This window comes from Vombatus ursinus, unplaced genomic scaffold (assembly GCF_900497805.2).
Source record: "Vombatus ursinus unplaced genomic scaffold, bare-nosed wombat genome assembly UNPS02014894.1, whole genome shotgun sequence".
NCBI classification, from domain to species: Eukaryota; Metazoa; Chordata; class Mammalia; order Diprotodontia; family Vombatidae; genus Vombatus; species Vombatus ursinus.
The window spans coordinates 4,543,062-4,570,093 of record NW_020954672.1 but is presented as its reverse complement, the minus strand read 5'-3'; the positions used below and the strand labels follow the sequence as shown (position 1 = coordinate 4,570,093).

Sequence of the window (27,032 nt, the reverse complement as noted above, 5' to 3'; positions counted from 1 at the left end):
TATGAATACACAAATCTAAATCAGAGGCTATTAATTCGGTGGGTCTGTGCTGGGGGGGAGGAATGTACCTGTGAACTTGGATGGGAAAGAAAAATTGCCTTTATTTTTACTAGCCTCTAACTGAAATTTAGCATTTTCTTCCATTAGTTAAAAACATTATTTTGAGAAGGGGTCTACAAGCTTCACTAGGCTGTTGAGGTACCATGACAAAAACAGATGAAGATACCCTGGCTTGAAGAGAGTCACTCGTGGACCAGAAAAAATCCAAGAGTGTGCGGAATAAGAAGGAAGAAAAAGCCATGGAAGGGGAGAGCCACGCTCAGTGATCATCCGCACAAAAGTTCTTTCGGGCGACTTGGAAATCCTATCACAGAAGAACTGTGGGGTTGAGTCTTTCGGGGGGCCATCGGGTGACGTAGGTAGTGAGCATGACGTCTCTGCATTCCCTTGCAGCCAATTGGTTTGCTTTTTCTCGACGTCTTTACGTCGCCAAGGCGGAACTGGGGCCAGAGCCGGAAGTGACACACTGAAGTCGGCAGGTAGAAGTTTCTTCTGTCGTCGCGCGTACCTGGCTGGCTGGACGTTGGAAGTTGTTATGGCGCTTGGGCACTTCCCCTTGTTCTGATCCTACTCTCCATCCCTTTCGGGGTGTCGGCCCACAGTTTGGAGCAGATCCCCTGGAAGAAATTGGGCACACACAGGCGGCAGGACTTGAGGGACCTTCCTCTCTCCATCCCCCACCCCCAGCCGCAAGGCACCGGGAAGCTCCTCTGCACCTTCGGAGCGGGGGAGGGACGGGGAGTGCTTAGGAACCCCGCCACTCAATGGGCAGGCTCCGGGACCCCTCTGCCTAAGGGAAAACGCTGCCGGGCCGGGCCGAGCCGAGCGGGTGATGTCCGCTCCCTTGGAAGCCGGCGCTGCCGCTGCCTCGCTGCGATTAGCTGCGGCCGCTGCCTGGTGGGTGGTACGGAGGCGCCTCCCGGCGCACTACCCCCGAGTGCTGCAGCTGCTGGGAGCCCTGAAGGCCGCCGCTCCGGGGCTGGTCCGGCCCCGGCACCACGCGCGGCTCTGCCTGGGGTTGCGGGCCAAGGTACCTGGGAAGGGATTCTGGGCCTACCTGGACATTGGGATGAGAACACTGACAGCCACGGGGCTAGGCCAGGAAGGAGGTACCCGTGGGATGGAGAGGTAGAAGTTGGAATTTGGGGATCTTGCACAGGACGGTGTATTCCTCATAGGTGGTTGTGGAGATGATCTTGGAGGGCCAACCCTGGTCCCTGGTTCTGGATGCCCTAAACCATCATTTCCCAGAGTCCGGCCCACTCGAGTGCGGCTCCAAGGGGGTAAGTGAATCCTCCGGCTTAGTTATTAAGTCTTCGGACACTGTGTAGTTCTTTTTGTCCCACTGGATCAAGCCATTAATACTAAGTGGGTTTCCCCTAACCACCCTCCCAACCCCCCAACTCTGGTGCCTCTAACTTGGTTGATCTCTATACTCCCCAAACCCAGCAGACTATGCGGGATCTGAAGGTTATGGAGGCACATGAGGCTTTTTGCCAACGAGTGAAACAGCTGGCAAAGGATCCTGAAGACTTTGCCATTCAGCTGCAGGTGAGAAGATGGGCGTTGTTGGAAGTTAACTGGGCAAGCTCCACACATTTCAACTTTTGTCTGACTTGTTCCTTCTTTTAGGAACTGGAACAAGAATATGGAGAACCTTTCTTAGTTGCCCTGGAGAAGTTATTATTTGAATACCTGTGCCAATTGGAAAAGACACTACCTATGTTACAATTGCAAGAGGTATTTTATTTTAGGGGAGGAGAGGGGAAATTGGCAAAAGGAGATCAAGAAGTGTAGAGTTCTTGGACTTTCTGATGTTATCTTAATGTTCTTTCTCTACTCTTTCCTTACAGCTTAAGGAAGCATTAAGAGGGATGCAATCTGAAACTTTGGTCCCCCTTCCCCTTGCCCTGACTCAGTATTGCATGGACATGGGGTGGCTACTTCAAGGTATGATGCCAGCTGGAGCAATAATCCAGCAAGATGGTGTTTTGTGGTGGGACCTTTGGGAAAAGTTCAGTTAGTATTAATGGATTGAGATGGCCCAGATAAGGGGTTGGCTCAAAGTGGACAGAAACTATATGATGGTCTTTTGTGTACTGCCCTGCATAAGAATCCTCCTTTTCTCTTTCAGAGTCCCCTCTTTTTACTTCAGTGAGGGGGGCAGAACCCCAAGAGCAGAGTCTTGTACCTTCTCCCCAGCTGGAACAAGTATTCCAGGATCCTGTTCCCACAACCAAATCCAGCACTCCCTTTCCCCAGGGGCAGGATTTGAGGAAACCCCCAGAGGCCCTCACTGGTCGGGACTTCAACCTGGCCCCTCTAGGCCGCCGGCAAATCCAGGCAAATTGTGCATCTGCCAGGGGAGGTCATAAGAATCGGCCCACTGTCATGCTTTTCCCATTCCGAAGTATGTGCCTACCAGTCCAGGATGTAATTACGCATGAGAACAGTAAAGAACGTGGGCAGCCCGTGGCAGATCCAGCAGGCACCATGGCCACAAGGTCAATCCCTCATGGAAAGCACAGAAATTCAGCTCGTTCCCTGAGAGGGAAGGCTCAGGAGCAGGGGAACTGGAATTCTGATGAGCCCTCCTCAGAGCAGAAGGAGTGAGTCAAGAAGTGTTGTCCCTTCCCACACTAGATTGCTCCTCTCTCTCTCCCTTGCCTTCCACTCCTCCATCTCACTCTTTCTTTTTTCCTTTATACCCCTTCACCCCAGGAACTGCCTGGATTACTCCCTGGAGCCCTTGAGGCTGCCATTACCTGCTGTTGGGGCCAGGGAGCCAGGTAGGTGTACCCTGCTTTGAGCTGGGGGTTGGGAAAGGGAATGCCTCCTTCCTGAGAACAACTTGAAATCTTTGGGGATGCCAAAGGTCTCTCTGTTTACCTCAGTAAGGAACAGGTTTGATTTTGGTTTCCCTCCTACAGTGTGTTCCCCATCTCTGTGCAGCCCTGTGGTTACCATAGGGGACTTGGTTCTGGACTCTGATGATGAAGGGAATGGCCAGAGGGGAGGGAAGGTGAGTGGGAAGGGGCAGGGAGCTTGGGAGGGAAGGTCAAGCCAGAAAGTGACAGCATATTGATAGTATCTGTGTGGTGCTTAGTAAATGACTGAGGATGACCGGACCTCCATAATCCCCTCTCTGCAGAAGTTTCTTGAAAACTATCAGAAGACGAAGTTTGGCACCCTGATCCCCACCTTCTGCGAATACCTCTCCCCTGTTGAGCAAAGTTCTGTACTTGCCCAGGCCCCGTCCTGTGGCCAAACTGGCCCCATTAAGACCCAGTGGCTTAGGTCTCTTTGATGTGGCTATGGTGGAATTTCACCACCCCGTAGGTGGTAGAGAATTGGAAAATGGACTGAGCAGATTTGGCTTGCCCTGGGGGCTTAGGTCCCTTTATTTTGGGACACATGATTGGGCTTACCTTACCACATTATCATACCTTTCTTGTTTTGTTTTTTTGTAACAGCCAGTGATTAAATTTTGAATCTTCTGAAATGTTGTCTTGGCTATGAGGTAAGGCAGGCTAAGGGTGCCATATGCTGTCTGTACAATGTCTCAAATAAACTCAAGTTCCTTTCACCTGGTCCAGGAATAGGAAGAATACCTTGATTCTTGCCTTTCCTTAGGAATTTATGACTGGCTTGGGGCCCAAAGAGGTTGAGAAGCCTAGAAGAGGCAACCTCAGAGATGTTGGATCCTACTGTACATGATTTTCATTTGCAAATCAAAGTACCAGATATGTACTCTCATGCTACCCTGGATAATCTAATGTAATACTGGGGGTAATGTCGCTGTCATCACAAATAAGAATGAAACGGAGCTAGGTACTATGGAACATGTGGGACAATAGACTCAAGATGTAGACACCACCTAAAAGATAATCTCGGTCTAACTCCCTTGGTTTTACAGATGAGGAAACTGAAGCCAGGAAGGTTAAATTATTTACACTAAGTCACAACAGGAAAGAGCAGTTAGCCTTGAAACTCTGCTCCTGCCCATAACTCCAAATGAAGTGTGTTTGTTCACTCTACCAGGTTCCTGACCATCCTGAAAATGTGTAGCCCAGTTAATTGAGCAAATGTTCCAATGTCCTCTGGAGAAATCCAGCTTTCCCTGTCTTTAGCAGTACATTTGTACACCTCTTTGACTCTGTGTGAGCCTTTGCCTTTCAAAAGGGGCCCAAAGCTCCAAAACTCCTCTAAAGATATGTGATTCCCTTCCCTAAGGGTAGTTTTGGTTTGCACATACTGCTTCTTGGGTCTTTTCACCCAGGGCCATACTTTAATGCAATATGGTAAACAAACAATGAGATTCAAATCGATGAGTTTTTTCAGGTAGATACTTCTAAGCAAAGTGATATTATGTGGGTGATGTAGCTCAAGCTTTGAATTCTCTCCTGACCTTGCTTTGCATACAGGAAATCTCAGCATAGTGTGTTTATAACTTGACTCCAGACTCAATATTTATTTGATAACCCTCTTCTACCTCCCTGCCTCCTCCCCAGTAAGTGTCGGGCCCACTGGCCTGAGCATTTGTGTGTGAATAATGAAGTATGGAGGCCTTAAAAGGCCCTCAGGGGACCAGAAAATAACAACAAATCACTGATCCAGATAATCCATGTTGGCTGGAAAGCCCTAGGGTTCTCCACACCACCCCTGCTTGGGATGCTGGTGCCATTGCAGGCAGTGTTGCTCAGGCCCTTAGCTGTCATCGCTGAAGATGGGGTTCACCTGCTGGGTGACCCGGATGAAAGTAGTGCGTCGGCTGAGCTCCTTTAGCTTGGCTGCCCCAACGTAAGTGCATGTGGAACGGATCCCTCCCAGGATGTCTCGGATTGTATGTTCTACCTCACCTTTGAAGGGCACCTCTACTGTTTTTCCTTCTGAGGCCCTGGAACAGAAGAGTTTATTATAACTTCTACTCTTCTGCTCCTAGCACTCTTCCTTGCTAATCACTCAGCCATAGACCCCCTAGTCTCCTTTCCCCACTTTCCTCTCATACATGCACTGTCTGCTCCTGTTAGGCACTGGCCCTTCTTTAAAACTGACTTTCCTCTCCCTCTCAGTTGTATCCTAAAGAGCCATTCAGCAACATCCTAGTGCCGGTTCTTGAATATGTCTGTATGCCTTATCTGCTGTCATACCTGTACTCAGCAACACCTCCAGCATACTTCTTCATGGCTACCTCAGAGCTCATACCGTAGAAAAGTTTGTATTTTTTGCTATCTCTCTTGATCAGTTCACCACCAGACTCGGTGTGACCAGCCAGCATGCCACCCAACATGACAAAGTCAGCACCTGCTCCTGTCAGCATTGGGGAAAAAGAAAAGAGCTGTGTCTGATTCAGGCATCTATTCCCTACAGAAGTGATTCCCACTGAACACCAAATTTCACTCAGGCCTAAATATAGTTGGGACCCTTTTCTTGACAGGAGCCAGAATCCCTAAAAGCTGAGGAAGGCTACTCTGCTTTGGCCCCTTGATTATTACTCTTATGTTTAGCCCCAGGCTTTGGAAGTGACACAATAGCTCTCAGTCTGACTCAGAAGCCAAAAATCACCCTCTTGCTGTTGCTTCCACCTCCTGGACATTTTTCTTCTCTGCTTCCAGTTAATCATTCCCTTCCTTAAGGGCTGTTGGAGCTTTGTCAAATCATAGGACTTTAGAGCTGGAAGGAACCTTAAAGGTAATCACTACAATTCCTTCCTTTACAGAAGAAGAAACAGACCTAGAGAAGTTGACCAACCTTCCCAAGGTCACAGCATAGTAAGTAGCAGAGCTGGGATAGCATCCTACTTCTTAATTGCAAATCAAGTGCTGTCTTCACTCTCTCGTGCTGCCTCTCCAGTTTAGCACTGCTAATTAAATAGGCATTAGGGTGGGAGGGCCTTGGTTCTTACCATAGGCTTAAAGAAGACTCAGCAGGATCTAAATGGAATATGTTAAATTAAATTGCTTCCCAAAGCCTTTCTGGGCCTGACCTGGAGCCTCAGTAATGACACATCACTTGACTGTAAACAGTCGTCCTTCTACTGCCCCAGCCCAACTACTTACCAAAAGCCTTAGCCACATCTCCAGGACAACTGCAACCTCCATCCTGTGGGGAAGAGCTCTAGTCAGAAGATGGTAGCTCAGAATAGTCCAGACCCTGATCTTTTTTCCCCTAGGCCTCTTTTTCCATACAGCTACTAAATTTCCCTTTGACAGTTAAATTGGGGAGGAACTGAAGAGTCTTGGCTCACTATTCTCCAAGTTCTTGGACATTTATTCCCAGATACAAGAAAATGTATGTGTTTTGACTCTTAGTTCCCTCTTCCTTCCCCTATAACTTACAGAAATGATGTGACCTTTGAGGCCGTGGGCAGCATCAGCACATTCCATCACAGCACTGAGCTGTGGGTAGCCCACCCCTGTCTTCTTTCGTGTGGTGCACACAGAGCCTATAGACAGGGGCAGGGAGAAAGGTGTCTAAAACCACAGGAAGAGCAATTGGGCTAAATTGCTTTTTGTATTGTTGACAGGGTGAGGCCAGAGCTTACCTGATCCAATTCCTACTTTGATAATGTCAGCCCCAGACAGGATCAGCTCCTCCACCATCTCCCCTGTCACCACATTCCCAGCCTGAGGGGCAGAGAGCAAGGAAAATGGTATAGTAAAACAAGGCTTGGGGTTTGAAAGGGTGAACTGTGTTTCCCATGGTGAACTAGGATGTTTTAAGGAAGAGCTAAAATGTATCTTTGATTGTGCTTAAGGCAACATTGTGGCAGTTCTAGCAATGAAAGGTCCCTAAGAATACATTTCAGTTTCCTTTGCCCAGCAGGCATTTCCCAGTGTCCTCTCTGTTTATATTCTTGCCATATCAATACCAATTTCACTTGTATTAAGCAAGTTCTGATTCATATGCATTAACTAGTCTTGGTAATTGGTGTGGCACCATTGTACTAGGGTTAAAGCCTAGAATCCACCTTAGTGAACTGCCTCCCCACAATACCAAGATCAGCTGGAATGTGTGGTATGACATGGAGGACAATTCAGTGAGGAGGAAAATGGACTGGTCCAAGAAGCTAGAGTCCACCTCTGGGGCCACCTCTTGGATTTGAGTAGGTGGCTACCTCACAGTGGACACAACTCTACTCTAACCTGATTTCCTGAAATCTGTCAAGTCTTTACCGGATGATGAAGCAAGGCAGCCATTCACCTTGCAGAATTCTCTTGTATATAGTTTTAAAATACTGTCTATAAAAAGGAAATTAGCCACAGTATGCAAGAATCAACTATCATATGTTCCACGTGCCTCCTTTTATGTGTCCATGGCACACCTGAGCCTCAGGAAGCAGACCATTATGTATCACAGGTGCAAAGGATTCCATAATGGTTTGCAAAATGCTGTTTCAGACAGTTGGTTTACAAAGGCCAAGACCGTCTCAAGGGCTGAGTGTCAGGCATGCTGTATCAACCAAGAAATACAGGGTGGCTCCAAAATCAGGATGCAGCTTTAGCCTTTTGGGTCACCCTGTATATGGGGCACTAGAATACAGTTAAGAGTCAGTAGTATAAGATGAGATGGGATAGATGTAGTCGGAGGGCAGAAATTCTCTAATGCAGGAGGAGCTGTGGCAAAGTATTTAGCTCTTTTGTGCCTCAGTTTTCTCATTTGTGAAATGGAGGGGTTTGACTAGATAATCTTTGTGGTTTCCCCAGTTATAAACCCTATAATTCTGTGAGGGGAACAGGTAAGATGGGGTGAAGGCAAGCCAGGATTTGCCAAAATGTGTGTCAAAGCAAGGACATACCATAATAGTGTGCTGCGGGAAGCGTTTTCTAACATCCTTCAGGAATTCAACAAAATGCTCTGAGTAGCCATTGGCCACATCCAAGCAGATGTATTTCACCTGGGGAATTGCTTCAAGGACTTGTTGTAGTTGCTCAAAGTCTGAAGGGCCTGTTCCTGAGCTGGCAGCCACATGCTAAAGAAGAAACAGTCATCAGCATCTGAAGCAGGGATTTTTACAAGTTCTGCAGACCCCTACAAGGGGACCTTATGGTAAAAATTACATCTTTATTTTCACCAACCTCCAACTGAAACAGCATTTCCTTCATTTATGACTGTAAGTAACAAACTGTATTCTAAGAAGAGGATTATAGCTGTCACCAGATTATCAAAGGACAGACAAAAAAAAAAGGCCATTAAATCTCTGATCTGATGGGTGGGAACCATATTATGGATAATTGACCAAGAGAAAGGATCAGAGATATAGCTAGGGGAAAGCAGGCAAAGTTGGAAGTGATGGGGCTGGATCCCTGAAGACAAAGCAGATTCTTTATATGGCTGGTGGGGGTGGGGATAGAACAGGATAGGGTCCCACATTACCTCTAGACAGTCAGGATTCTGACTAGCAAATTCCTTCCATTGCTCAAGACTGTAGTGTTTGTGGATGGCCGTGAACAGAGAGAACTGAGGAGAAGCAAACATAGCAGAATGATTTTAACCTTATAAAAATTTTCTCCTTTCAGTCCTTATGCAATTATCCCCTTTTGGTTTGCAGTGGAGAAGCAACTGAGTAGTCAGCTGAGCTTGAAGTTGTAGTTAACAATCCAATCCTCTGTCCACCACAGACCTCACACCAAGGATTGTAACCATAAGTAACTGTGTTTTGTAACTTCCTGTCTGCCTGTTTAGGATCCCATCTGCTGGCATCTACTCTGATCCTGCTTCAATGCTAATAGGGAGTTAATATGGTAATGAGCAGTTGGTGCAGTGTGACAGGCAGTGGATATGCAGGCAGGACCAAGAGACTGTCCTTCCTCCTGTGAGGCTGGCAGGGACTCCAGGAGTGCTTATCCTGGCACAGGGCCACAAAAGATGAACAGTGAAGATGCTGGGCTCTTGAATTTGCAGGCACCAACTAGAATGGTGGAGGTAAGGTACTTGCTATGAGAGTCTAGGTGCCTCGACATTTTATAAGGCCAATAGTGCTAAGTTGACATGTTTCCCTATAGTCTTTGTGTCTAGTGAATGGCAACATTTCAGTAACTGGCTGCCCAAAGAAGTTGCCTTACACCCTTAAGGTGCTATCTGACAATAGTAGGGCATTGATAACATCCTCTATAACCACTGAAATGGAGAAGGGCAGATTTTTTTGTTTTCTGATAAACTGATGATCTGTTTTCTTAAATATCTATGTACATTCATATTCAAGTACATTCATATTCAAGGACATAATGATGAGCCTTCAAGCCAAATCCCTTGTTCCTTAGTTCAGAAACTGAAAGGCTTCCAGTAGTTGTGGCCCATGACTGTTATAAGTTCATCCATTTGAACATGCAAGAAAAGGTGGTTGGCAAAGTTAACTCAATGTTAAGTCATCATGTTTGAAGAAGTCAGGTACCAGCCTGCACCAACAAAACCTTTACCTGACTAAAGATCTTAAGAAGCAATATGAGCTAAAAGATGGCAATGTAGTTCACTCTTAAGCCACATAATCCCAAACAATATGCTGACAAACCAAGAAACCAGGGTTCAGGAAATGAAGATTACCTTTAGGAAATGTTGGCAGAATGCTGCATCAGACTAAACACAAAGAGGTTTAACAGTACGTACAACTGCTAAATGTGTTCAAACTTTGTTACCTTATAGCTGTGAGACTTGTAAGTAGCACACTATTTTATCTGGTTTCGTTAGCACTCCTCAGAATCATCTACAAACTATCTTAGAAATCATACAGCGTGACAAACTGTGACAATGCAGCCAATTCATTAGCACTGAAATCATGCTCATCACAAACCAGCTGTGCTGGAGAAGGCACACTAGAGAAGGGTATATGGAAAATGGACAACAGCACAACTTCCAAACATTAACTGATGGCAAGCTGCAGCTTAGACACAAGAGGCAAGGAACTCTTGGTGAGGAAACTCCCTCTACCAATGCAGACAGGCAGGTTCCTGCTACCAGCTCTGCAAGTTACGGTCTTAGAGCGGGGGGTAGGGAGGAACTAATTTAACTAATTGTGTCCAGTGACTTGCCCAGGGTCACAAAGCTACCGTATTTCAGGGGTGGGACTTAAACCCACATGTTCCTGACCCTTGACTCGGAGGCTATTCTTCTTGAGGACATATTGAGCAAAAATCTTAAACACAGCAAAGCCATGTTCTTTCAAGAAATGAAAGTAGGCTATAAAGGATTACAGCAATAAAAAAGCATGCCAACAGACAGATCCATTGATGGAGACAGCCACTAACCAATGGAATATAGTATAGGCCCAGGGTAGAAAAGTTCACTCATCTATCTTCCCGGCTGCATTTGGTTGTAAAATTGTCAGCAGCAAAATCTTCAAATAGGACGTTCAATAAGATACTGTGTACATAAAAAAACATGCCATATTGGATGCAATACAAAAATTAACACCAGGTCCCACTGCCCAAAACTTATTACTATTTTAGTTAATAAGTTGTTTGTTAGTGATCTCGCTATACTTTTAAAGAGTTATGGTTCTGCTACAATTATGACATATGAAAGAAGGGAGGAGGTATGCCTGGACATTGGCATAGGTAGAGGGGTGTGCTTTTATCCACAGAGGTATATACTAATGTTATTAATTGTTCTAGTGAAATTCCTCCTAAGTTTCAGGTGTCGGGGAGACAGGCAAAAATGAAGAGGTTCCTTAAGGGAGACTACATCAGGCATACAAATTGTTCTAGTAGTTAATTCCATAAAAGCAATCTCATAAATAAATGAGTGACTTAACCGGAGAAATCTAGTACAACAGTGTTTTGTGACTTTACAATGGGGTTTGGTCATAATGTTATTCACAGTGTTATTGTGAAATGACGTTAAGAACAATTCTATTTGTGGCATGCCTGTATTTATGTTAAGGGTGGGAGAAAAGGGGAAAAAAACCTGCACATTTTGTGGGTGGGTTAAGAGATTATATGGTTCTAAAACTAAAATAATTAAAAACTCCTTAAAGATGTCAAATGTGCATCTCTGTCTACTCTTGTCCAAAGGCAGGGCTGACTGCCCATGGTATAAAGCTGACTTTGGACAGGGAAATTCTGGACAGCGTGGGGTCATTGGATATCACTTCTGGAAGGGAATAAATTGCACCCTACCTTACAAAGCACCTTGGCCATCTCAAAGGTGCCAACAGTATCCATGTTGGCAGCAATGATGGGGATCCCTGTGTACATCTGCTTTGAATTCCGGAATACAAAGGACCTTGTGAGATCCACCTACACAGTGGAAGGGGGAAGAAGAGAGGTTGTAATAATAGCTATTTAAAATAATAGTGCTTTAAAATGTACAACTTTAAATCCTGCTAGGTACATGGTATATAACATATGTATATTTTCATGCACATATAATAATATATATATGAAAAAAGGTCAGGTGACTTGCATTTGAACTTGCTTTTTCCAAATTCCACAACCAACACTTCCCACTAGGTAAAACTGTTTTTCTAAGGTAGAATAGAGAATAGTATGGAGTAGCCCCAGCCTCACCTCACTGCGGGACTTAAGGGTGCTTCGCTTGGGCCTCAGCAGGACATCCTTGAAGTCGAGCTTCACGTCATCATCTATGTGAGGCATGGTGGGATCGTGGCTGTAAACAGGTACCTGAAGGTCAGAAGGGAGGCGACTGAACGTGTGAGGGGGTGCCCTGGTGTGGTGGGCCAGGGCATCCTCAATCTCATAGTCCCACGGCTTTGCTCGGGCTGCAACATCACAGCTCAATTATCGAAGTCCCTGAAAAGTCACACCATAGTCCTCGCCCTTCTGTAACCTCTGACCTTACCGTTTATTACTTAAGGGATCTGCATACTAAAGTATTTATTGGTGAAGGAGATGACAGGGGACGCGTGGCTTATGCAGACCGAGCTCACCTCTCCCACATTATCCCTCCTCCTTTTCTCCCTGTAACCCTCAAACCGAAGCAGAAAAATTTAGAGGTGAGAAACATGACAGAGGAGGAGGGCAACTTCCGGAATAGAGGGACCTACTTCCGGGTGCGGCACCCACCTTAGCAGTTGACCCGAGTTCCACTAGCTTAGCAACAGGCCACGCGCATCTCCCTTCAGGGTCTTTCAGTTTCAGCTGGCGAGGGCGACTCCCTTAGAAACTCAGGCCTTAAGGGGAGTCTCGGGTGGACTTCTGGGAAACCGAGTCCACCAACTCGGGTAGACGTTAGACCTATGGTAGGAAAAACTACAACCTCCAGAGGTGGAGCGGGCCTGGACGAACTGTCGCAGGGTATGATGGGAAATGTAGTCCTCCGTTCGTTGGCCAGAAGAATTCGAGCTGTGGAGATTTCCAGTTCCTCGAAGGCAGCCAGTCCGACATAACTAACCGGTGACTCTTTTTGTTCACCTGGTCGCTAAGAGAAAGGGACGGAATTCCTGAACATTTGATGCTAGGAAATCAGATCGGAGGGCTCCAAAGGCCTGGAATCCAAACGGTGACCCGGAAGCGGAAGTCTCCTGCAGGCGGAGTGCTGGAGAGCGGAGGCAGCGGCGGCGGCAGCAGTAGCGATTCATCCACAAGAGGCTTGGCTACAGGGGGAAGATGCTGATCAAAGTGAAGGTGGGAGCCTCTAAGCCTTGCTGGGAAGCAGTGGGACGGGATTTGACTGCTCCAACCCTGAGAGGCAGAGCACCAAAGAGCGAGACGTTTCCCCCAGGGCTATAGGACACTGACAACCCCGAGGCTGGGCGCGAGCGGTGATGGGAAACTGGGGCAGAGCCCGGCTTGGGGGGCTTCGAGAGGCCTGATCCTGAACTCCGCGTCGGGCCAGGGGCGGCAGGGCCGCGCCTCCAGCCTCCAGCCTGCTCCCTTCCTCACATTGCTCCCTGGCTAGCTCCCGGCTGGGTTTGTGTGCGTCTCTCTTCCCCGTCCTCTCATGCGCAGATCTGAAATTTAGGGCCATAAATTTAGAGCGGAGACTTAAAGAGGCCGTCTGGTACTGCCTCAATTTGCAGAGGAGTAGACTGAGGCCCAGAGAGGTCAATTCGCCCACGGTTATATACGTCCCCAGCATCAGAGGCAGGCTTTGAGCTCAGGCCCTCTGACTCCAAATTCATTGTTCTTTTCACTGCCTTTTTAACCTTGTCCTTCAACCACCAAACAGACTCTTTCTGTTTTACCTTTTTTCCTTCCAGCCCCTTCTTTTAACTTATCCCTCAGTAGTGCACACTCGTGACTTTGGCTCTTAAGTAGTTGGCCCTGCCTCATTTGTTAAGGGTCATAAGATTTAGAGCTGGAAGGAACTTTATACATTATCTAGTGCATTTTATACATAAGGTAACTGAGGCCCAGAAAGATTTGAGAGTGTGCTCAAGATTGCACAGGTAGTGATAGAACTGAGATTTGAACCAAATCTTTGAAAGACATACTGACTTCATTAGTGGCATCAAGCCTTCTCTCCAAGAGACTAAATTGGGAGTATTTTCCTGACTCTGAGAGGGACAGTGACCAGGTACTCCCACTATCAGCTTCATTTCCTTGGACTGAAAGGTCATTTCTTAGTGCCCAGTATTTGGGACTAACATCAGCTTTCCTCTAAAACTGCCTCTGTTGTACCTTCTATATATATAAAAGGTCACTTTCTCCTCATTATTTCTAACAGCTCATATTTCCTGAAAAACCCTTCTTTTCTGAATTGTGATATATCATATTTACCAATGGATGCTTCTTTTCTGCCCCTTCTTGAAATCTTCCTTTTCTCCTCTGCAGCTGATTAATCAATACCATAACTTGGATAAAAGGGATAGAAACTTGGGAAGGGGGAAGAAAGGGGAAACCATTGATTAATGACTTGCCTAATTCTGTAATATTTATACATATATATGCCATCTTTTATGGAAAGACTATATTGTAAGAAGGGACTACAAAGGATCATTTGCTCAGACATGACGGATGCCACTCTTCTTCCATCCACTAGTCCATTCATTTGTTCATCTCCTCTCCCCACCATCAGCACCAGAACTTTCCTCCTGCCTACACTACATTGTTGGGGCAGCTATCTCAATGCTTTCCTAACTATTACCTCCCCCTCCATTTATCCTAGCTGTGTTAATGTTGTTTCTGCAGGTCTTTTCCAGTTTTGTGTAATCAAAGCTATTTATTTTATATTTTATGATCACTCCTATGCCTTATTTAGTGAAAGAATTCTAAACCATAGATTTGCAAAGTACTTCTATTTTTCTCTAATTTTTTTCAATGATGTGACTTTTTATATTTTTGTCATATATTCATTGGAGCATATTGTGGTATATGGTTCAGGAGGCCAATCAAACCTAATTTCTGCCAAACTTCCTTTTCCAAAGCTTCAGAGTGATCATTCATGGGGTACAACCAGATGGCATGCTATAGTAGAAAAACTAGACCTGTTTCAAACACTAGCTCTGTCACTTGTTACCTGTGTAACTTTGAGCAAGCCACTTAATTTCTCTTTGCCTTATTTGTAAAATAACAGGGTCAACCTAGATGACCTCAGAGTTATGCTCTAATTTGTGATCCTAACCTTCAACTCTGCTTCGCAATACTAGTGACTTCCTAGCATACTCCCACAATAACCTGTTCTAGCCTTCTTCTCATTTCCCAATTCTACCTACCTTCTACTTCACTGAGTAGATTGAGGCTATCCAATATGGCTCCCTCATACCTTCATATTCACTTTAACATAAGTCTTTTCATCTCTCATCTTTTTCTCCAGTCTCAAGAAAAAAAATCTTCTTTCTTCCCTAAATCTGTACTTGATCATAATTGCTTCTAACTCGGGGTTGATTTGTCTCCATCCCTTACTAATTTTGATCTAGCATTTCAATCTTAACTCCTCAACAAACTCCTTTCCTTATTCCTTTGTCTTCTATGCAGGGTTAAATAAAATAATTTAGTCTTACTACCCCTTCCATCTTCTTTCTTTTACAGCTAAACCTCTTGAATGAATAATCTTTTACTGGCTTATTCCATTTTCTTCTCTTCCAACCCTCTGAAAATCTGGCTTCTGTGCTTAGTATGGCTGCTAAAACTGCTGTTACTAATGATCATCTCCCCAAATTCCAATTGCTCTTATTTCTCCTCAGCAACATTTGATAAAGTTGAGCACTCTCTCTTATTAAAATTCTTTCCATCTTTTGCTTTTATAATGATTTACCATCTTAGTTTTCTTCCTACCTCACTGACTGATCCCTTGTTGCCTTATTCACTGGCTCTTTTTGTCTCATAAACTGATTATTCCTCAAGGATCAGTCAGTGCTTTCTCTGGATACTGATACTGCTTTCATTTTTTGAACAAATATATCTGTCTTTCATCCAGCTTCTATTCCCATGTATCCATCCGCCTGTTGGACATTTCCATTTAGACATCTTTTGTCTTTTCAAACTATACCAAACACTGAATTCATCTTAAACCAGTCTCTTTCCAATATGCACTTCATCTCATTCATTTGAATCCTGCATCAGACACTTGTAAGGTGTGAGACCTGAGGCAAATCATGTTTTAACTTCTTGGTGCCTCAGTTCCTCCTCTGTAAAATGAGGATAAGAATAGCACTTAGCTCACAGGGTTACTGTGAGGATCAAATTCAATAATATATGTATAGTTCTGTGCAAACTTTGAAGCTTCCATAAAACTATTAATTATTATACTTGATTTTATTCAATTTAGCACTTAAGTGCATACTTTTTTATTTTTCCCCTCTTGGTTTTGTGTCTGATAGTTTCATGTTTCTATATCCCATCTCTCTGGTAAGGGCAAGGACCATATCTTGTACTTTATGTCCTCCATAGAGCTAAGCAATAACTCAGCAGGTACTAGCTGAATGGGATTGAATTCACCCACCAGGCAAAAATTGGATGATGAATAAATTTAAAGGCATTTATTAAGCACTTATAGGTGCCAGATATCAAGCTGTGCAGTAAGCGATACCAAAAGCATGACATTCTCTGGCTTCAAGGAGCTTTACATTCTAATTGGGGAAGATAATGTATCCAGTGGAGTGGTGATCAGGAAAATCACAGGGATGGCAAGTTATGTGACAGCTGATTAACATGTTGACTTGATTGCTCTTCAGAGTAGAACTCAGAAAAGTGGGTGTCAGGGGAAGGAAGTTGGCTAGAAAGCAGTAGGAGGTCACTGGGAGCACCCAGATAGATCAGTGAACTTACCAGTTAAGAGTGAGAGCCCCAATGGAGGAGGTAGAGTGTCTTGTACAAGTCAAGAAGGAAGCACAGCTGCTTGCCAGGAAAATGGCAGCTGTGTTTGACAGCCTCTACAACATTCCATGTCCGTGGGCACCTCCCTCAGAGAAGGCCATCTCTAGGGCACTGATAGTATCTAGGCCCCTCTGCCCTAAGTTGTCACAATATACAGATAGTGAAGGGCCTCAGTGCTCTGGAGAATGACAGCCTGTTCCATTCCTCTGACTTCAGATGATGAAAATTTTCCAGAGGAATAAATGAACAAAGTAATTACTAAGCACGTGATTGATAGTTTCCTGATTTACTATGTGCTTAATAAATTATGGAAAGATCAGTTTTTGCTCTTCAGGAGCATACATTCTGATTGGGAAGGCAATATACAGGAGAATTCAGCTGCAGAGCAGATACAAAGACCCAGGGGGGCTCAGAGTATAGTCAAGCAGATAGCAAAGCCCATAGGTCCTTAGACTGCATCAGCAGATCAGATGGTAATGCCCAAGAGTCTGGAGCTTATAATGGCAGGGGACATGGGAAGGTCCAGTGGTCTTCCACATTACTGGAAAGATTGCAGTTCGTAACTCCCTGCTTATTCAAAGTGTCTCCCTTACCATTGGCTAAGTATGAGGCTGGAGTAGGGCAAGGGCTCAGGGCTTTTTTCCATGAGAGTGGAGATGGGGACCAGCATCCAGGAGGAAGAAAGGGGAAGGGGAGCAGTGAGGGTATCTACAGGAAATTTGAAAGAAAGGGCTCCTTGCAAGACTAGCTCTTGTGTATACTCTGGTACCAGGTAGGAAGTGGGTATCTGAGGAAAGAGTAGGTTGGAGAAGTAGACTCCGCAGGGACCTGAGGCCAGAGAGGCTAAGGATTTCCTATACTCCTGCTCCTCTTGCCTCTCAGATGAAAAAGAGGTAATGCAGCATTTGCCCTTATAGGTCTATTCAGTACTTAACTCCTCTGTGGCCTTGGGCAAGGCCCTTCTCTGGATGTCACTTTCCTCATCTGTATATCAATCAATTATTAAGGACTTTCTCTATGCTAGGCATGGGGTACAGAAAGACAAAAATAATTCTTTGCCTTTAGGGTTGTGCTAGATGGAGTCTAAGGTCTCTTTCAATTCTAGATCTGTGACCCTATGACTTCCCCATGGGCAAGAGAATCTTTCTTTTCTCTAATGGTCTGTCTCACATCATGTGATGTAAATCTGAGGACTGCACATCCATTATCTTCCTGGCTTATGTGTGAGTGAGTGCATATTGGGTGCCGTAGCTTGATTAGGCAAGTTAGATAGAAATAAACAAAGCATAGTTTGAACATTCTTCTTCTTCCTTTCAGTACCAGCATTTTAATTGAGTGGATTAGACCCACAAATGTATACTAAATACAAATATATGAGTAGAAAATAAAAATAAAGTTGTTTAGCAGCACCAATGAGTGTGTGGCACTGTAACATTTGTCCAGTTATCCTTTGCCCACTCTGAGAGTATATCTTCTTAAAAAGAATAGATTGGATGTGTTAGGAAATAAAGGGAGAACATTGGAGACAGTGATCTCAGGAAACACAGTAGAGGATCAAGATGATAAAGCTATGGTCCAAAGATGTAGAATGTATCCATGATGAGTGAGAATAGAATCAAATGTATAAATACACACACACTTTTCAATGCAGGAGGGCAAGGGGAAGCATTGGTTACAAGAAGGTTGAATTGATACTTAATGTTTGCTTAGCCTAGAAAAACCTCTGACAAGAGGAGAGACCAAGTCAGGGATCTGGCTTATGTGCAGACAGCCTGGGTCTTGATTTTTGCAATTGTACAAAGATGGCACAGTGGATAGAGCACTAGACCTGGAGTCAGGAACACTTGAATTCAGATCTGGCTGACTGAGACATTAATAGCCGTGTGACCTTGGGCAAGTTATTTAACTGACTGCCTCAGTTTCCTTGTGTGTAAAATTAGGATAATAATAACACCTACGTTCCAGGATTACTGAAATAATATTTGTAAAATATTTTGAAAACCTTTGTGCTATATAAATGCTAACTATGATTACTTTTATTTTAAATTAGAGTTGAAGGTACAGTTCTGGGCTTGTGTTGGGTGAGGGACACTGGCATATAATGGAATTAGTTGAGAGCCAAGACACTCAGAGAGTCTGGATTTAAAATTTTAGGGAGAAAGATTTTTGAGGAAGAGAATGATTAGTGGTTCTTGAAGTCTAGTCAAAGATGATCCCTGTTAATCTGTGAAGATCCTTATGGTTATCTGTACACCAGAGCCCCATCTGGTCTTTGTGTTTCTGCCATTAATTAGTTTTCTTAGGACACCTATCATTGATATCTCACCAAAAGCAGAACCAGTATTCTCTTTGATTTTGGTGAGGAATTTTGTTCTTCTAAAAAATGACAAGTAGAGGTGACTGGAATAGGTAGTCCAAAATAGACCAGGTATCAAAACATTTAATGACCATGGACATAATTAAAGATGTAAGGGACACCAAGATGTTTGGTTTTCCAAGTCCATTGATAAGGTGCATCTAGTTAATGGCAGTAGATTCCTGGATACTGGGTCAACAGGAAAGTAATTATATACAGGTAAATTGAGCTACAGACACTAACAAAGCCCTTGCCTGTTTCAGACGCTGACAGGAAAGGAAATTGAGATCGACATTGAACCCACAGACAAGGTAATGTATTCCCTTCCCCTCAGTTACTATGATCTCTTCGTGTCCCTCTCCCCTTTTCTGTGTGCTCTGTATGTGTACCTAAGTGTTTTCCCTATAACTATTCTCCATTTCCCTGGCCCCATCCCTCAGTAACCTTTTCCATTTCATCCCCTTGAAGGTGGAACGGATCAAAGAGCGGGTAGAAGAGAAAGAAGGAATTCCTCCACAGCAGCAGCGACTCATCTACAGTGGCAAACAGATGTGAGTTTAGTGAGAGAGTAAAGGTCATGTAGTTGTACAGATAAAGGAGCCATGGCCGAGATCAGGAAATGAATGGGAGGTGTGGGGAGGCAGAGGTTACTTCATTCTTTCTAGAGGCAGGTTTCCTATGAAATAGTTCCAAGAAGGATGAAACTTTGTCGCCACCTTGTCTTTTTTTCTCTTTTTCCAGGAACGACGAGAAGACAGCTGCTGATTACAAGATCCAAGGGGGCTCAGTCCTCCATTTGGTGTTGGCTCTTCGTGGGGGAGGTGGCCTTGGGCGGTGATGGACCTCCCTTTACTTTATCCCCTTACCCCATCACTTATAATGATGCGCCATACACCCTTCCACTTCCTGGAACAACAGAACCACCACCTCCTCCCCAGGACAGATGCCCAGGTGTTTCTGTCTGTTGCTGGGAGGTCTGTGAGGACCCCAGAGTCCAGCCCTCTGGGCCTGCAGGGCCCTTTGCTAGCTGTTGGTTTTTAGTTTGTGGTCTCGCCTGCCCCTTCCCTCATGGCTGTGTCCTGGTTGTTAATAAAGACTTTTCCCAGCCTCCTGGAATGTTTCCTCAACTGTGCTCAAATGTAATCAATCGATTGACCCATCAGGCACAAGGGGCATGTTAAAGAAAAAAATGGGGCCATTTGTTCCAGGGCCTTGGAGTAAATTTGGTCCTGTTATTGATGGTGAAGAACAGGATAGCTAAATTTTAACATTGCTGGTCCTGGGAGATGGGTTCATACAACATTCTATGATTTTCATGACCACTGTTCTACAGAGGGAGTGTTTATCTAGGGCTCTGCTCTACCTGCCTCTATGTTATGGCTTAGTTATTGTGAGAGGTGAGGAGGGAGGGATGCTGGTGCCTGAGAAGATGGGGATGAGAGAGGCGGCTTGGAGTAATGGAGAGCAGAAGGGTCTTTTGGGCATTTCACTATTCAAAGAAGGAAGGAACTGATTTAATGTTAGAGGGTCTGGGTTCCAGCCCCAGCAGTGCCAAATTAAAGTGCCTGTACGGCAGGACAAGTTGGCCTGGGCCTTGCATTCTTCATCTGTAAAATGAGGATTAGATCAGATCTTCCAGCTACTCATTTATAATCCTATCACTGATTGGAAGGAGGTGCTGACTTATACTAAAGTGAAAAAAGCCTATCCACAACCCAGATCCCGGCCAGTGGGAGGATTGTACGGCCATTCCTAGTACTAACTCTGGGGGCGCTGTGCTTATAGCGTCCTCTGCCATGCCTCAGCTCCAACTCTGGGTGGCGCCAATGGCTTCGGGACAGATTCCGGGAACCGGTGCTCTAGCTGGCTTCACTCTATGGTCAAACATGGTGGCTTGCTGAAAGCTGCCAGAGTGTACTACTCCTGCAGGTGCCCAGCGCCCGCCCGCCATGACCCGCTTTCCGCGGCTGGTAGTCTTCGACCTGGGTATGTGCACCGCGTAGAGGGAAAAGGTGCACGCCACTGCAGATGTCCTCTCTTCCTTATCCCTCATTGGGGTCAAGTAGGCCCCCAACCATCATTCCTATCCCCGCTAAGCCCCGCCTCCTTGACTCCTGAGCCCTCAGGCTCCACCCTCTGAGCCTTAGACCAGATCCTCCCTGGGTTCGAGCCGGCTAAGACCCACCCCCTTTTCCTTGCAGATTACACTCTCTGGCCCTTCTGGGTTGACACTCATGTGGAGCCCCCGTTCCACAGGAGCAGGTGAGGTGGGGTGGGGGCGGGGCCAAGGCTCAGGGACTGAATGGAGGGGAGGGGGGCTAAATCTGAGTCTTTCTTCTGCCCCTGTCTAGGGATGGGAGTGTGCGGGACAGCAATGAGAAGATGGTTAGGCTATATCCAGAGGTGCCCGATGTCCTGGAACGTCTGCATGGCCTGGGGGTGACCATGGCCGCTGCCTCCCGGTAAGGACTGCCTGTTCAATGCAGCACATTTTTGTGGAGCACTTTACTCCATGCTAAGGGATTGGGAATACAAAGATTTGAAAATGTCACAGACTCTGCCCTCAAGAAACGTTCATCATGTGCCAGACGTGGGAAGCATATAACAAGTATAAAGAATAGTTATAATGCAAGTTAGAGTATGATGGGGGCAAAGGAGAAGGCCAGACCAGTCTTTGAGTATGGGGAGAGAGAATTTTTCAGCTGGATCTATCAGGAAAGACCTTCATGGAGAAGATGGTAATTAATATGAGCTTGGAAGGCAGAGAAAGAATCTAAAAACTGAAGACGAAAAGGTAGTGCATTCCAGACAACGGCCGTATTTCACACTTACAGAGAGCTGTTAGAGCAAAGCTCTACCAGTCCATGTCCATACCTTCTCTACAATATATAGTCTTCCAAACAGCTTTGGGAAACTTAAGAAGTCAGATCAACACAATGACCAACCACAGTTCCAGAGGACTCAAGATAAAATGTGCTTACCTACCTCTTGGTAGAGAGGTGATAGATTCAGGGTATAGATAAAGGCTTTTTTTTTTTTTTTTTTGCTATGGACAATCAAGATATTTGTTTTGCTTGACTATACATGTTTATAACAGGTTTTATTTTTCTTGCTTTCTTAAAGGGTTGTGTGTGGGAGGGAGAAGATGTGGATTTTAAAATAAAATTTAATTTAATTTTTAAAAATACAGTTTATAGTCTTAAAAAATTACTTAGAGCACTGAAAAGTTCAGTGATTTACCCAGGGTCACACAGCCAGTATGTGTCAGAGGTGGTGCTTGAACCCAAGACTTTCTGACTTTCTCCTGGAACACTCTGGCTGCCCACCTGTCACTCTATTCCTGCCATGTGATCAGCCCATCTTCTCTACCTATCACATAGTTCTTTAATGATGTCTTTTACTCTCCTGTTTCTTCAGAGTTCCTCATGTATAACATATATGTGGTTACGTACTGCAGCCTGCTCCCACGCCACCATGTGTCCCTTCATTGTTCTCTGTTACTCACTTTTCATTTTCCAGAGGCATTTGTATTCTATGTCTAACTGCCAAATAACATTGAGGTGGGAGAGTTCAAGCTGAGACTGGGAAATAACTAGTGATGTGACATAATAGGGATATACCATTCATAGAAAGAATAAAGTGAAATACTGGAAAAGGGCAACTGGGATTAGAAAAGGCTCTAAAGATCACAAGAGCCTATGGCTGGAAATAAAAAGCTGAGGAATCTGTATTATCTCCTTTAAAGAGGAGAGAGTCAGTGGTCAAACCTACATATTAAGAAGATTGTTTTGGCAGCTGTGAAGGCACCTTCAAAATTCTGCTTTGGTTCCAGTCTGATCATATTTTAGTTCTGTGGGGGAGGGAAACCTCTCCAGTGTTGCAACTACATTGTAAATTTTTGAGAGGCTGATAATTCAACAATAGATATTAATTTGTGCAACTTTGTGTTTTAGCATTCCTAATTTCCTCATCTGTTGCTTTTTCCAAGTTTCCTTTGTATCTCTGACTTCATTCATTTCCTGTTTCTTCAATTTAGGACCGGTGAGATTCGAGGAGCCAATCAGCTCTTGGAGCTTTTTGACCTCACTAAATATTTTGCATACAAGGAAATCTATCCAGGCTGCAAAGTCACACATTTTGAGAGGTACTCAGGGATGAGAAGAAAGGAAAGGAAAAATATGACCGATTCTACCTGACAGGCATGGTGGGAGTGGGAATCTAACCTCACATGGTCCTGTTCCACTCAGATTGCAGCAGAAGAGCGGTATTCCCTACTCTGAAATGATCTTCTTTGATGACGAGAAGCGGAACATTATAGATGTCAGCAAACTGGGTACTGAATGGTGTTGTTGGGGGGAAAGGAGCCTTAGGTATATAAGTATACATAGGGTGGGAGTAGGCTTGGGGGTGGCTAGTTTGCATGCCAGCTAAGGGCCCCAAAATGGCAAAGAGGTAAGACTAATCTCATAAAATGTCATTCTTTCCGAGGTGTCACCTGTATTCATGTCCAGAGTGAAATGAGTCTGCACACTCTGACTAAAGGCCTAGAAACATTTGCGAAATCTTGAGACAGACTCTCAGATTCAGCCCTGCAGATGGGAGCCCTGGCCATGGACACCAGCAGGAAGAGAACAAGAATGAGAAATGCATCTTCAGGTCATCTGTGAATTGTATAAAACATCTGTGTGTGAGCATACAAGACCCTTCCCTTGGTGTAAGTTTTCTTTGTCGTCATGTATATGGGCCAACAACACTGCCCAGGACTGATTCCAGGCTTTGCTTCCCAGTGCTGTCTGTTCCTTGGTGTGTTATCACAACATCCCTTCCTCACAGCAAATAAAACTTCCTATGACACACTTCTGCACTTCCTCTGCCTGCCTCTATCCAAGCACACCAAAGCTCACTCTGGAGGAAAGGGACCTGGCAACCTGGGAAAGGCTCAGTGCGTGCCAGTCTGGTGCCCTGGGCCCTCTAGGATTGTGTCTGCCCAAGAAGGAGAAGAGGAGAGATTGGGCTTAGAGCACGTGGGTTCCCATCCTTGGGCAAATGGCTTGATCTCTGTGGCCATCAAATAGATAGAGGTGCAGAGCTGGGAAGGGCCTGAAAGGTGCTCTGGCAGGTGCCATGAGCATGAGTCCCTGGGACAGGGACCCAGGGAGGGAAAGGGCAGAGCCACAACTTTCCACCTTGCCTGTGGTCCTCAGTTTCCTCATCTGTAAAACAAGGGCTCAGACTAGGTGAAAGCCCTGTCAGATCTAAATCAGTGTCCTCCAGCTCTGCCTCCTGGGACAAACAGCTCTTCCCATTCAGTGACTGCCCTGGAGACATTGGGGCCCTTTAAAACTTTGTGGGGGTGGGGGGGTGGGGGGGGAGGGTGTTTAGTCAGGTGACTCCCATCATGTGACAAGCACGCTGGTCTGGGCACACTTTCCCAGGTTTCCGGGCTGGAGACTCCCTATGATGATGAGCCAGAGCCTTGGACTGGGATTGGCCGGGGCTGGCGGGAGGGGCCGTCCCCTCTGGGAAAGGCGGAAGTGGGAAGGGCTCGAGGAGGCCGAAGCCAAGTCAGGGGTGGAGGCTCCTCAGGGATCCGGGGATCAGGATGAGTGGCCTGGGGAGGCTCTTTGGCAGGGGTGAGCCCTAGCAGAACCCTGCCTCCATGTAGATGGAGGTGTGGCTGCCCGTCTTTGGGGGCCTGCTTTTCTAAGGGGTTGGGAAAGATGCTCGGCAGGGTAGAAAAGTCATCCAAACCCGAGAGGCTGTGAGGGAAGAAGCCACTAATCCCTCCACCAGCAGCCTTGGGATCTACCAGCCAGCGACCTCCCAGAAACACCTTCCTTTCCCCCACTGTGTCCTCTAACTCTTAAGTAGGAAAGTGTTCAGGATTTTGAGGAGTATAGGGCACATTGGACCCTTTCCTGGCTCAGACCAGTCTCTTAATTGGGTCAGGACTTCCTGGCTAGGGTCTCTTTACCACCCCTGCTATCACCACCCCCTCCCCTCCAACACAAGTTCTCTGGCTTGGAAAGCAACCTAAGGTCCCTTCTCCAGCTATGGCCAATGGGAACCGGGAGCTAAAAGTGATTGGGAATAGCTTTCCCTACTCAACACTGCCCCCTGCTCCATTGGACCCAGCAGGGAAGAAGGAGAAGGATCCAAGCCCTGAAGAGGCAATTCAGAAATTGCGGGAGACAGAAAAGATACTGGTGAAGAAGCAGGAGTTTCTAGAGCAAAAGATCCAGCAGGAACTTCAGACTGCCAAGAAGCATGGGACCAAGAACAAGAGAGGTATTAGGGGAAAGGTATAGAGGACAGAGCCATTGGAGGGGGAAGAGCCCGGGGCCTTCTGGCATTTATGGGTGGGCTGTGGGCTGGGTCAGCTGCCCTGCAGGCACTGCGCAGAAAGAAGAGGCTGGAACAACAGCTGGCACAGACAGATGGGACTCTATCTACCCTGGAATTCCAGCGGGAAGCCATTGAGAATGCCACCACCAATGCTGAAGTGCTTCGAACCATGGGGCTGGCTGCCCGTGCCATGAGCAAGGCCCACCAAGACATGTGGGTACGGGGGAGGGGGGGAAAGGAGGGGAAGGACAGACATGGGCACAGACACTGGGGAAAGAATGGCTTGGCCACAGGTTCACATCCTTTCTTTGTAGAATCATAGAATCTTCTACAGGTTATCTAATTCCCTACTTCAAAGCATTCCCTTCCCCTGGTTAAGACACATGGTAGAAAGGAGCAGGCTAGAATACCTGATTCTTTAAAAAAAAACAAAACAAAAAAACCACCCCTCTCAACACGGGAGAGTCTATATATCTTTTCTTTGCAACATGTTCCCACCCATCTGCAGACTTCTCTTGGTTCCCTCTGCCAGGGAGTGTTAGGCCCATTAAGACGTGAGGCTTCAAGGGGAATGGGAATGGCTTTTTTCCACCACAGGATGAAAGGCAAGATCTACCCTGATTTTTTACCTATACCTCCACCCACAGGGACATCAACAAGGTGGATGAGCTGATGTCTGACATCACAGAGCAGCAGGAAATAGCCCAGCAAATCTCTGATGCTATTTCTCGGCCTGTGGGCTTTGGGGATGATGTGGATGAGGTAATTGGATGGAGGTAGTGTTGAGGCTTGTAGAAGGAATCCAGGTATAGCAGTGGAGGATTTGTGAGGCTTTGGGGGAGGAGACTTTGAAGCCTTGAGTCTTTGCAGTGAATTCTTAGCAGTACAGGGTTTCCTGATAAAATTTTGGATTTTCCATTTCCAGGATGAGCTGCTGGAGGAACTAGAGGAACTCGAGCAGGAGAAATTGAACCAGGAGCTGCTGAATACAGGACAGGATGAAGCATCAGCACCAGCCATGCTGCCTGATGTCCCCTCTACTCATTTACCCACCAGTCCAGGTACTGAGAACTCTCACTGCCTGGCCAGAGGAACAGCCCTGGCTACTACATTGGCTGTGGGAAGGGTAATATCCCCTCCTGTCTTGAGACAGGTAGTAGCCTCACATTGTTAAGATCCATGTCAGGAAAGTTGGTTCATGGTCCCTTAAGTTATCATAGGGAGGGCTGGTTGGAGAATTCTAGGGAACTTAACCTTTCTGTTCTTTGTCTCTTTTCCCCTTAGCTTCCAAGGCTGATGAGGAAAAGGAACTGAAGCAGTTAGTTGATTGGGTATCCTGAAGAGAATGCCTTGATGCTCTTGAAACTCCATCCAATTCCCCTCTTTTTTCCCCAAGTGCCAATGTACTGAGCTGAAGGGTTTAAACCTCATGAGGCACTGGTGAGGGTAGTAAGTCTGACCCTTCCTGAGAGACTTGATGCCTCACCTGGCACACCTGTAGAGTAGGATTGTTTTTCTGTTTGGGGCGGGGGTGTGGGAAGGTGGGGAAGGTGGGAAGGAGAAAAGTCCCTGGACCATTTTTTCACTGGAAGCTGTTACAAAGGCCCTTACTCTCAATAAAACTGGGCAGATGGATCCCCATTGTCTGCCATGTCTTGTCAGCCCCTGGGTGCCTACTTCAGGTCCCTGTCCAGTTTCTTTACTTAGAGAGAAGGAGTGAATGGGCTTGTAGGATATCCTAGCCTCCTCACTATGTACATCAGGTGAATGTTTTCTATTGATCTGTAAAATGTAACTAGACAACGCCATAGTTGATCAAACTCTTCTAGTGTGTTGCCACTGAATTTCTGCAGTACAATTACCCTTTTACCAAGAGGGCTGGATTTGGAGTCAAGAAGACCTGTGTTCAAATCCTGAGTCTGCCACTTGCTACCTCTGTGACTTTTGGGGAAGTCATTTAACCTCTCTGGTCTCAGTTTCTTCCTCTGTAAAATGAGGGTGCCAGACTAGATAATCAATAACTAGATCACTTTCAGCTCTAAATGTGATTCTATGAT

The 27,032-nt window shown here is 45.8% G+C and overlaps 5 protein-coding genes across 14 annotated transcripts; 4 read left to right on the top strand and 1 right to left on the bottom strand.

Moving 5' to 3' along the window:
• The first annotated feature begins 513 nt into the window (after positions 1-513).
• TINF2 (TERF1 interacting nuclear factor 2) lies at positions 514-3,668 on the top strand. 3 transcript variants are annotated; one of them, XM_027843080.1, is made up of 9 exons: positions 514-1,090; positions 1,239-1,343; positions 1,510-1,611; positions 1,693-1,800; positions 1,914-2,010; positions 2,195-2,669; positions 2,782-2,849; positions 2,991-3,082; positions 3,534-3,668. In XM_027843080.1, the coding sequence occupies exons 1-9, from the start codon at positions 893-895 to the stop codon at positions 3,549-3,551; spliced, it is 1,263 nt and encodes a 420-aa protein (XP_027698881.1). In that variant the 5' UTR covers positions 514-892; the 3' UTR covers positions 3,552-3,668. The 3 variants fall into 3 exon arrangements, with proteins under 3 accessions (XP_027698881.1, XP_027698882.1, XP_027698880.1); XM_027843081.1 differs by having other exon boundaries at positions 1,513-1,611; positions 3,212-3,659; XM_027843079.1 differs by having other exon boundaries at positions 3,212-3,659.
• A 658-nt stretch (positions 3,669-4,326) lies between these two features.
• Positions 4,327-12,314, bottom strand: GMPR2 (guanosine monophosphate reductase 2). Of its 4 annotated transcripts, none has more exons than XM_027843082.1 (10): positions 12,081-12,314; positions 11,565-11,678; positions 11,175-11,294; positions 8,437-8,520; positions 7,859-8,032; positions 6,605-6,686; positions 6,399-6,505; positions 6,120-6,162; positions 5,211-5,370; positions 4,327-4,957 (listed from the first exon to the last, which is right to left on the bottom strand). In XM_027843082.1, the coding sequence occupies exons 2-10, from the start codon at positions 11,649-11,651 to the stop codon at positions 4,768-4,770; spliced, it is 1,047 nt and encodes a 348-aa protein (XP_027698883.1). In that variant the 5' UTR covers positions 11,652-11,678; positions 12,081-12,314; the 3' UTR covers positions 4,327-4,767. The 4 variants fall into 4 exon arrangements, with proteins under 4 accessions (XP_027698883.1, XP_027698884.1, XP_027698885.1 ...); XM_027843083.1 differs by having other exon boundaries at positions 11,565-11,664; XM_027843084.1 differs by lacking the exon at positions 12,081-12,314 and adding an exon at positions 11,945-12,001.
• A 210-nt stretch (positions 12,315-12,524) lies between these two features.
• Positions 12,525-19,740, top strand: NEDD8 (neural precursor cell expressed, developmentally down-regulated 8). Its single transcript, XM_027843094.1, has 4 exons — positions 12,525-12,641; positions 18,894-18,941; positions 19,099-19,181; positions 19,372-19,740. Exons 1-4 carry the CDS (start codon positions 12,624-12,626, stop codon positions 19,466-19,468), a joined length of 246 nt encoding a protein of 81 aa, XP_027698895.1. The 5' UTR covers positions 12,525-12,623; the 3' UTR covers positions 19,469-19,740.
• A 101-nt stretch (positions 19,741-19,841) lies between these two features.
• On the top strand, positions 19,842-23,486 carry LOC114028799 (magnesium-dependent phosphatase 1-like). 2 transcript variants are annotated; one of them, XM_027843093.1, is made up of 6 exons: positions 19,842-20,616; positions 20,832-20,892; positions 20,982-21,092; positions 22,667-22,774; positions 22,878-22,963; positions 23,119-23,486. In XM_027843093.1, exons 1-6 carry the CDS (start codon positions 20,580-20,582, stop codon positions 23,196-23,198), a joined length of 483 nt encoding a protein of 160 aa, XP_027698894.1. In that variant the 5' UTR covers positions 19,842-20,579; the 3' UTR covers positions 23,199-23,486. The 2 variants fall into 2 exon arrangements, with proteins under 2 accessions (XP_027698894.1, XP_027698891.1); XM_027843090.1 differs by lacking the exon at positions 20,832-20,892.
• CHMP4A (charged multivesicular body protein 4A) lies at positions 23,259-26,636 on the top strand. 4 transcript variants are annotated; one of them, XM_027843087.1, is made up of 6 exons: positions 23,259-23,344; positions 24,769-24,918; positions 25,011-25,188; positions 25,623-25,737; positions 25,901-26,036; positions 26,260-26,636. In XM_027843087.1, exons 1-6 carry the CDS (start codon positions 23,275-23,277, stop codon positions 26,313-26,315), a joined length of 705 nt encoding a protein of 234 aa, XP_027698888.1. In that variant the 5' UTR covers positions 23,259-23,274; the 3' UTR covers positions 26,316-26,636. The 4 variants fall into 4 exon arrangements, with proteins under 4 accessions (XP_027698888.1, XP_027698887.1, XP_027698890.1 ...); XM_027843086.1 differs by having other exon boundaries at positions 24,766-24,918; XM_027843089.1 differs by lacking the exon at positions 23,259-23,344 and adding an exon at positions 24,157-24,263.
• The last annotated feature ends 396 nt before the right edge of the window (positions 26,637-27,032 follow it).

What these genes read in the sequence shown, in the direction of transcription:
- TINF2 (XM_027843079.1), top strand. Translation starts at nt 893, where the DNA reads ATGTCCGCTCCCTTGGAAGCCGGCGCTGCCGCTGCCTCGCTGCGATTA. An exon ending in CTATGTTACAATTGCAAGAG is followed by an intron (nt 1,801 to 1,913) that starts GTATTTTATTTT and finishes CTTTCCTTACAG; the next exon opens with CTTAAGGAAGCATTAAGAGG. An exon ending in CCCTCCTCAGAGCAGAAGGA is followed by an intron (nt 2,670 to 2,781) that starts GTGAGTCAAGAA and finishes CCTTCACCCCAG; the next exon opens with GAACTGCCTGGATTACTCCC.
- GMPR2 (XM_027843082.1), bottom strand. Translation starts at nt 11,651, where the DNA reads ATGCCTCACATAGATGATGACGTGAAGCTCGACTTCAAGGATGTCCTG. An exon ending in AGAATCCTGACTGTCTAGAG is followed by an intron (nt 8,033 to 8,436) that starts GTAATGTGGGAC and finishes TTTCTTCTTTAG; the next exon opens with CATGTGGCTGCCAGCTCAGG. An exon ending in AGATGTGGCTAAGGCTTTTG is followed by an intron (nt 5,371 to 6,119) that starts GTAAGTAGTTGG and finishes CAATGCTGACAG; the next exon opens with GAGCAGGTGCTGACTTTGTC.
- NEDD8 (XM_027843094.1), top strand. An exon ending in ACATTGAACCCACAGACAAG is followed by an intron (nt 18,942 to 19,098) that starts GTAATGTATTCC and finishes ATCCCCTTGAAG; the next exon opens with GTGGAACGGATCAAAGAGCG. An exon ending in ATCTACAGTGGCAAACAGAT is followed by an intron (nt 19,182 to 19,371) that starts GTGAGTTTAGTG and finishes CTCTTTTTCCAG; the next exon opens with GAACGACGAGAAGACAGCTG.
- LOC114028799 (XM_027843090.1), top strand. Translation starts at nt 20,507, where the DNA reads ATGGTCAAACATGGTGGCTTGCTGAAAGCTGCCAGAGTGTACTACTCC. An exon ending in ACCATGGCCGCTGCCTCCCG is followed by an intron (nt 21,093 to 22,666) that starts GTAAGGACTGCC and finishes TCTTCAATTTAG; the next exon opens with GACCGGTGAGATTCGAGGAG. An exon ending in TATAGATGTCAGCAAACTGG is followed by an intron (nt 22,964 to 23,118) that starts GTACTGAATGGT and finishes ATTCTTTCCGAG; the next exon opens with GTGTCACCTGTATTCATGTC.
- CHMP4A (XM_027843086.1), top strand. Translation starts at nt 23,275, where the DNA reads ATGCATCTTCAGGTCATCTGTGAATTGTATAAAACATCTGTGTGTGAG. An exon ending in TGGGACCAAGAACAAGAGAG is followed by an intron (nt 24,919 to 25,010) that starts GTATTAGGGGAA and finishes GGGCTGGGTCAG; the next exon opens with CTGCCCTGCAGGCACTGCGC. An exon ending in AGCAAGGCCCACCAAGACAT is followed by an intron (nt 25,189 to 25,622) that starts GTGGGTACGGGG and finishes CTCCACCCACAG; the next exon opens with GGACATCAACAAGGTGGATG.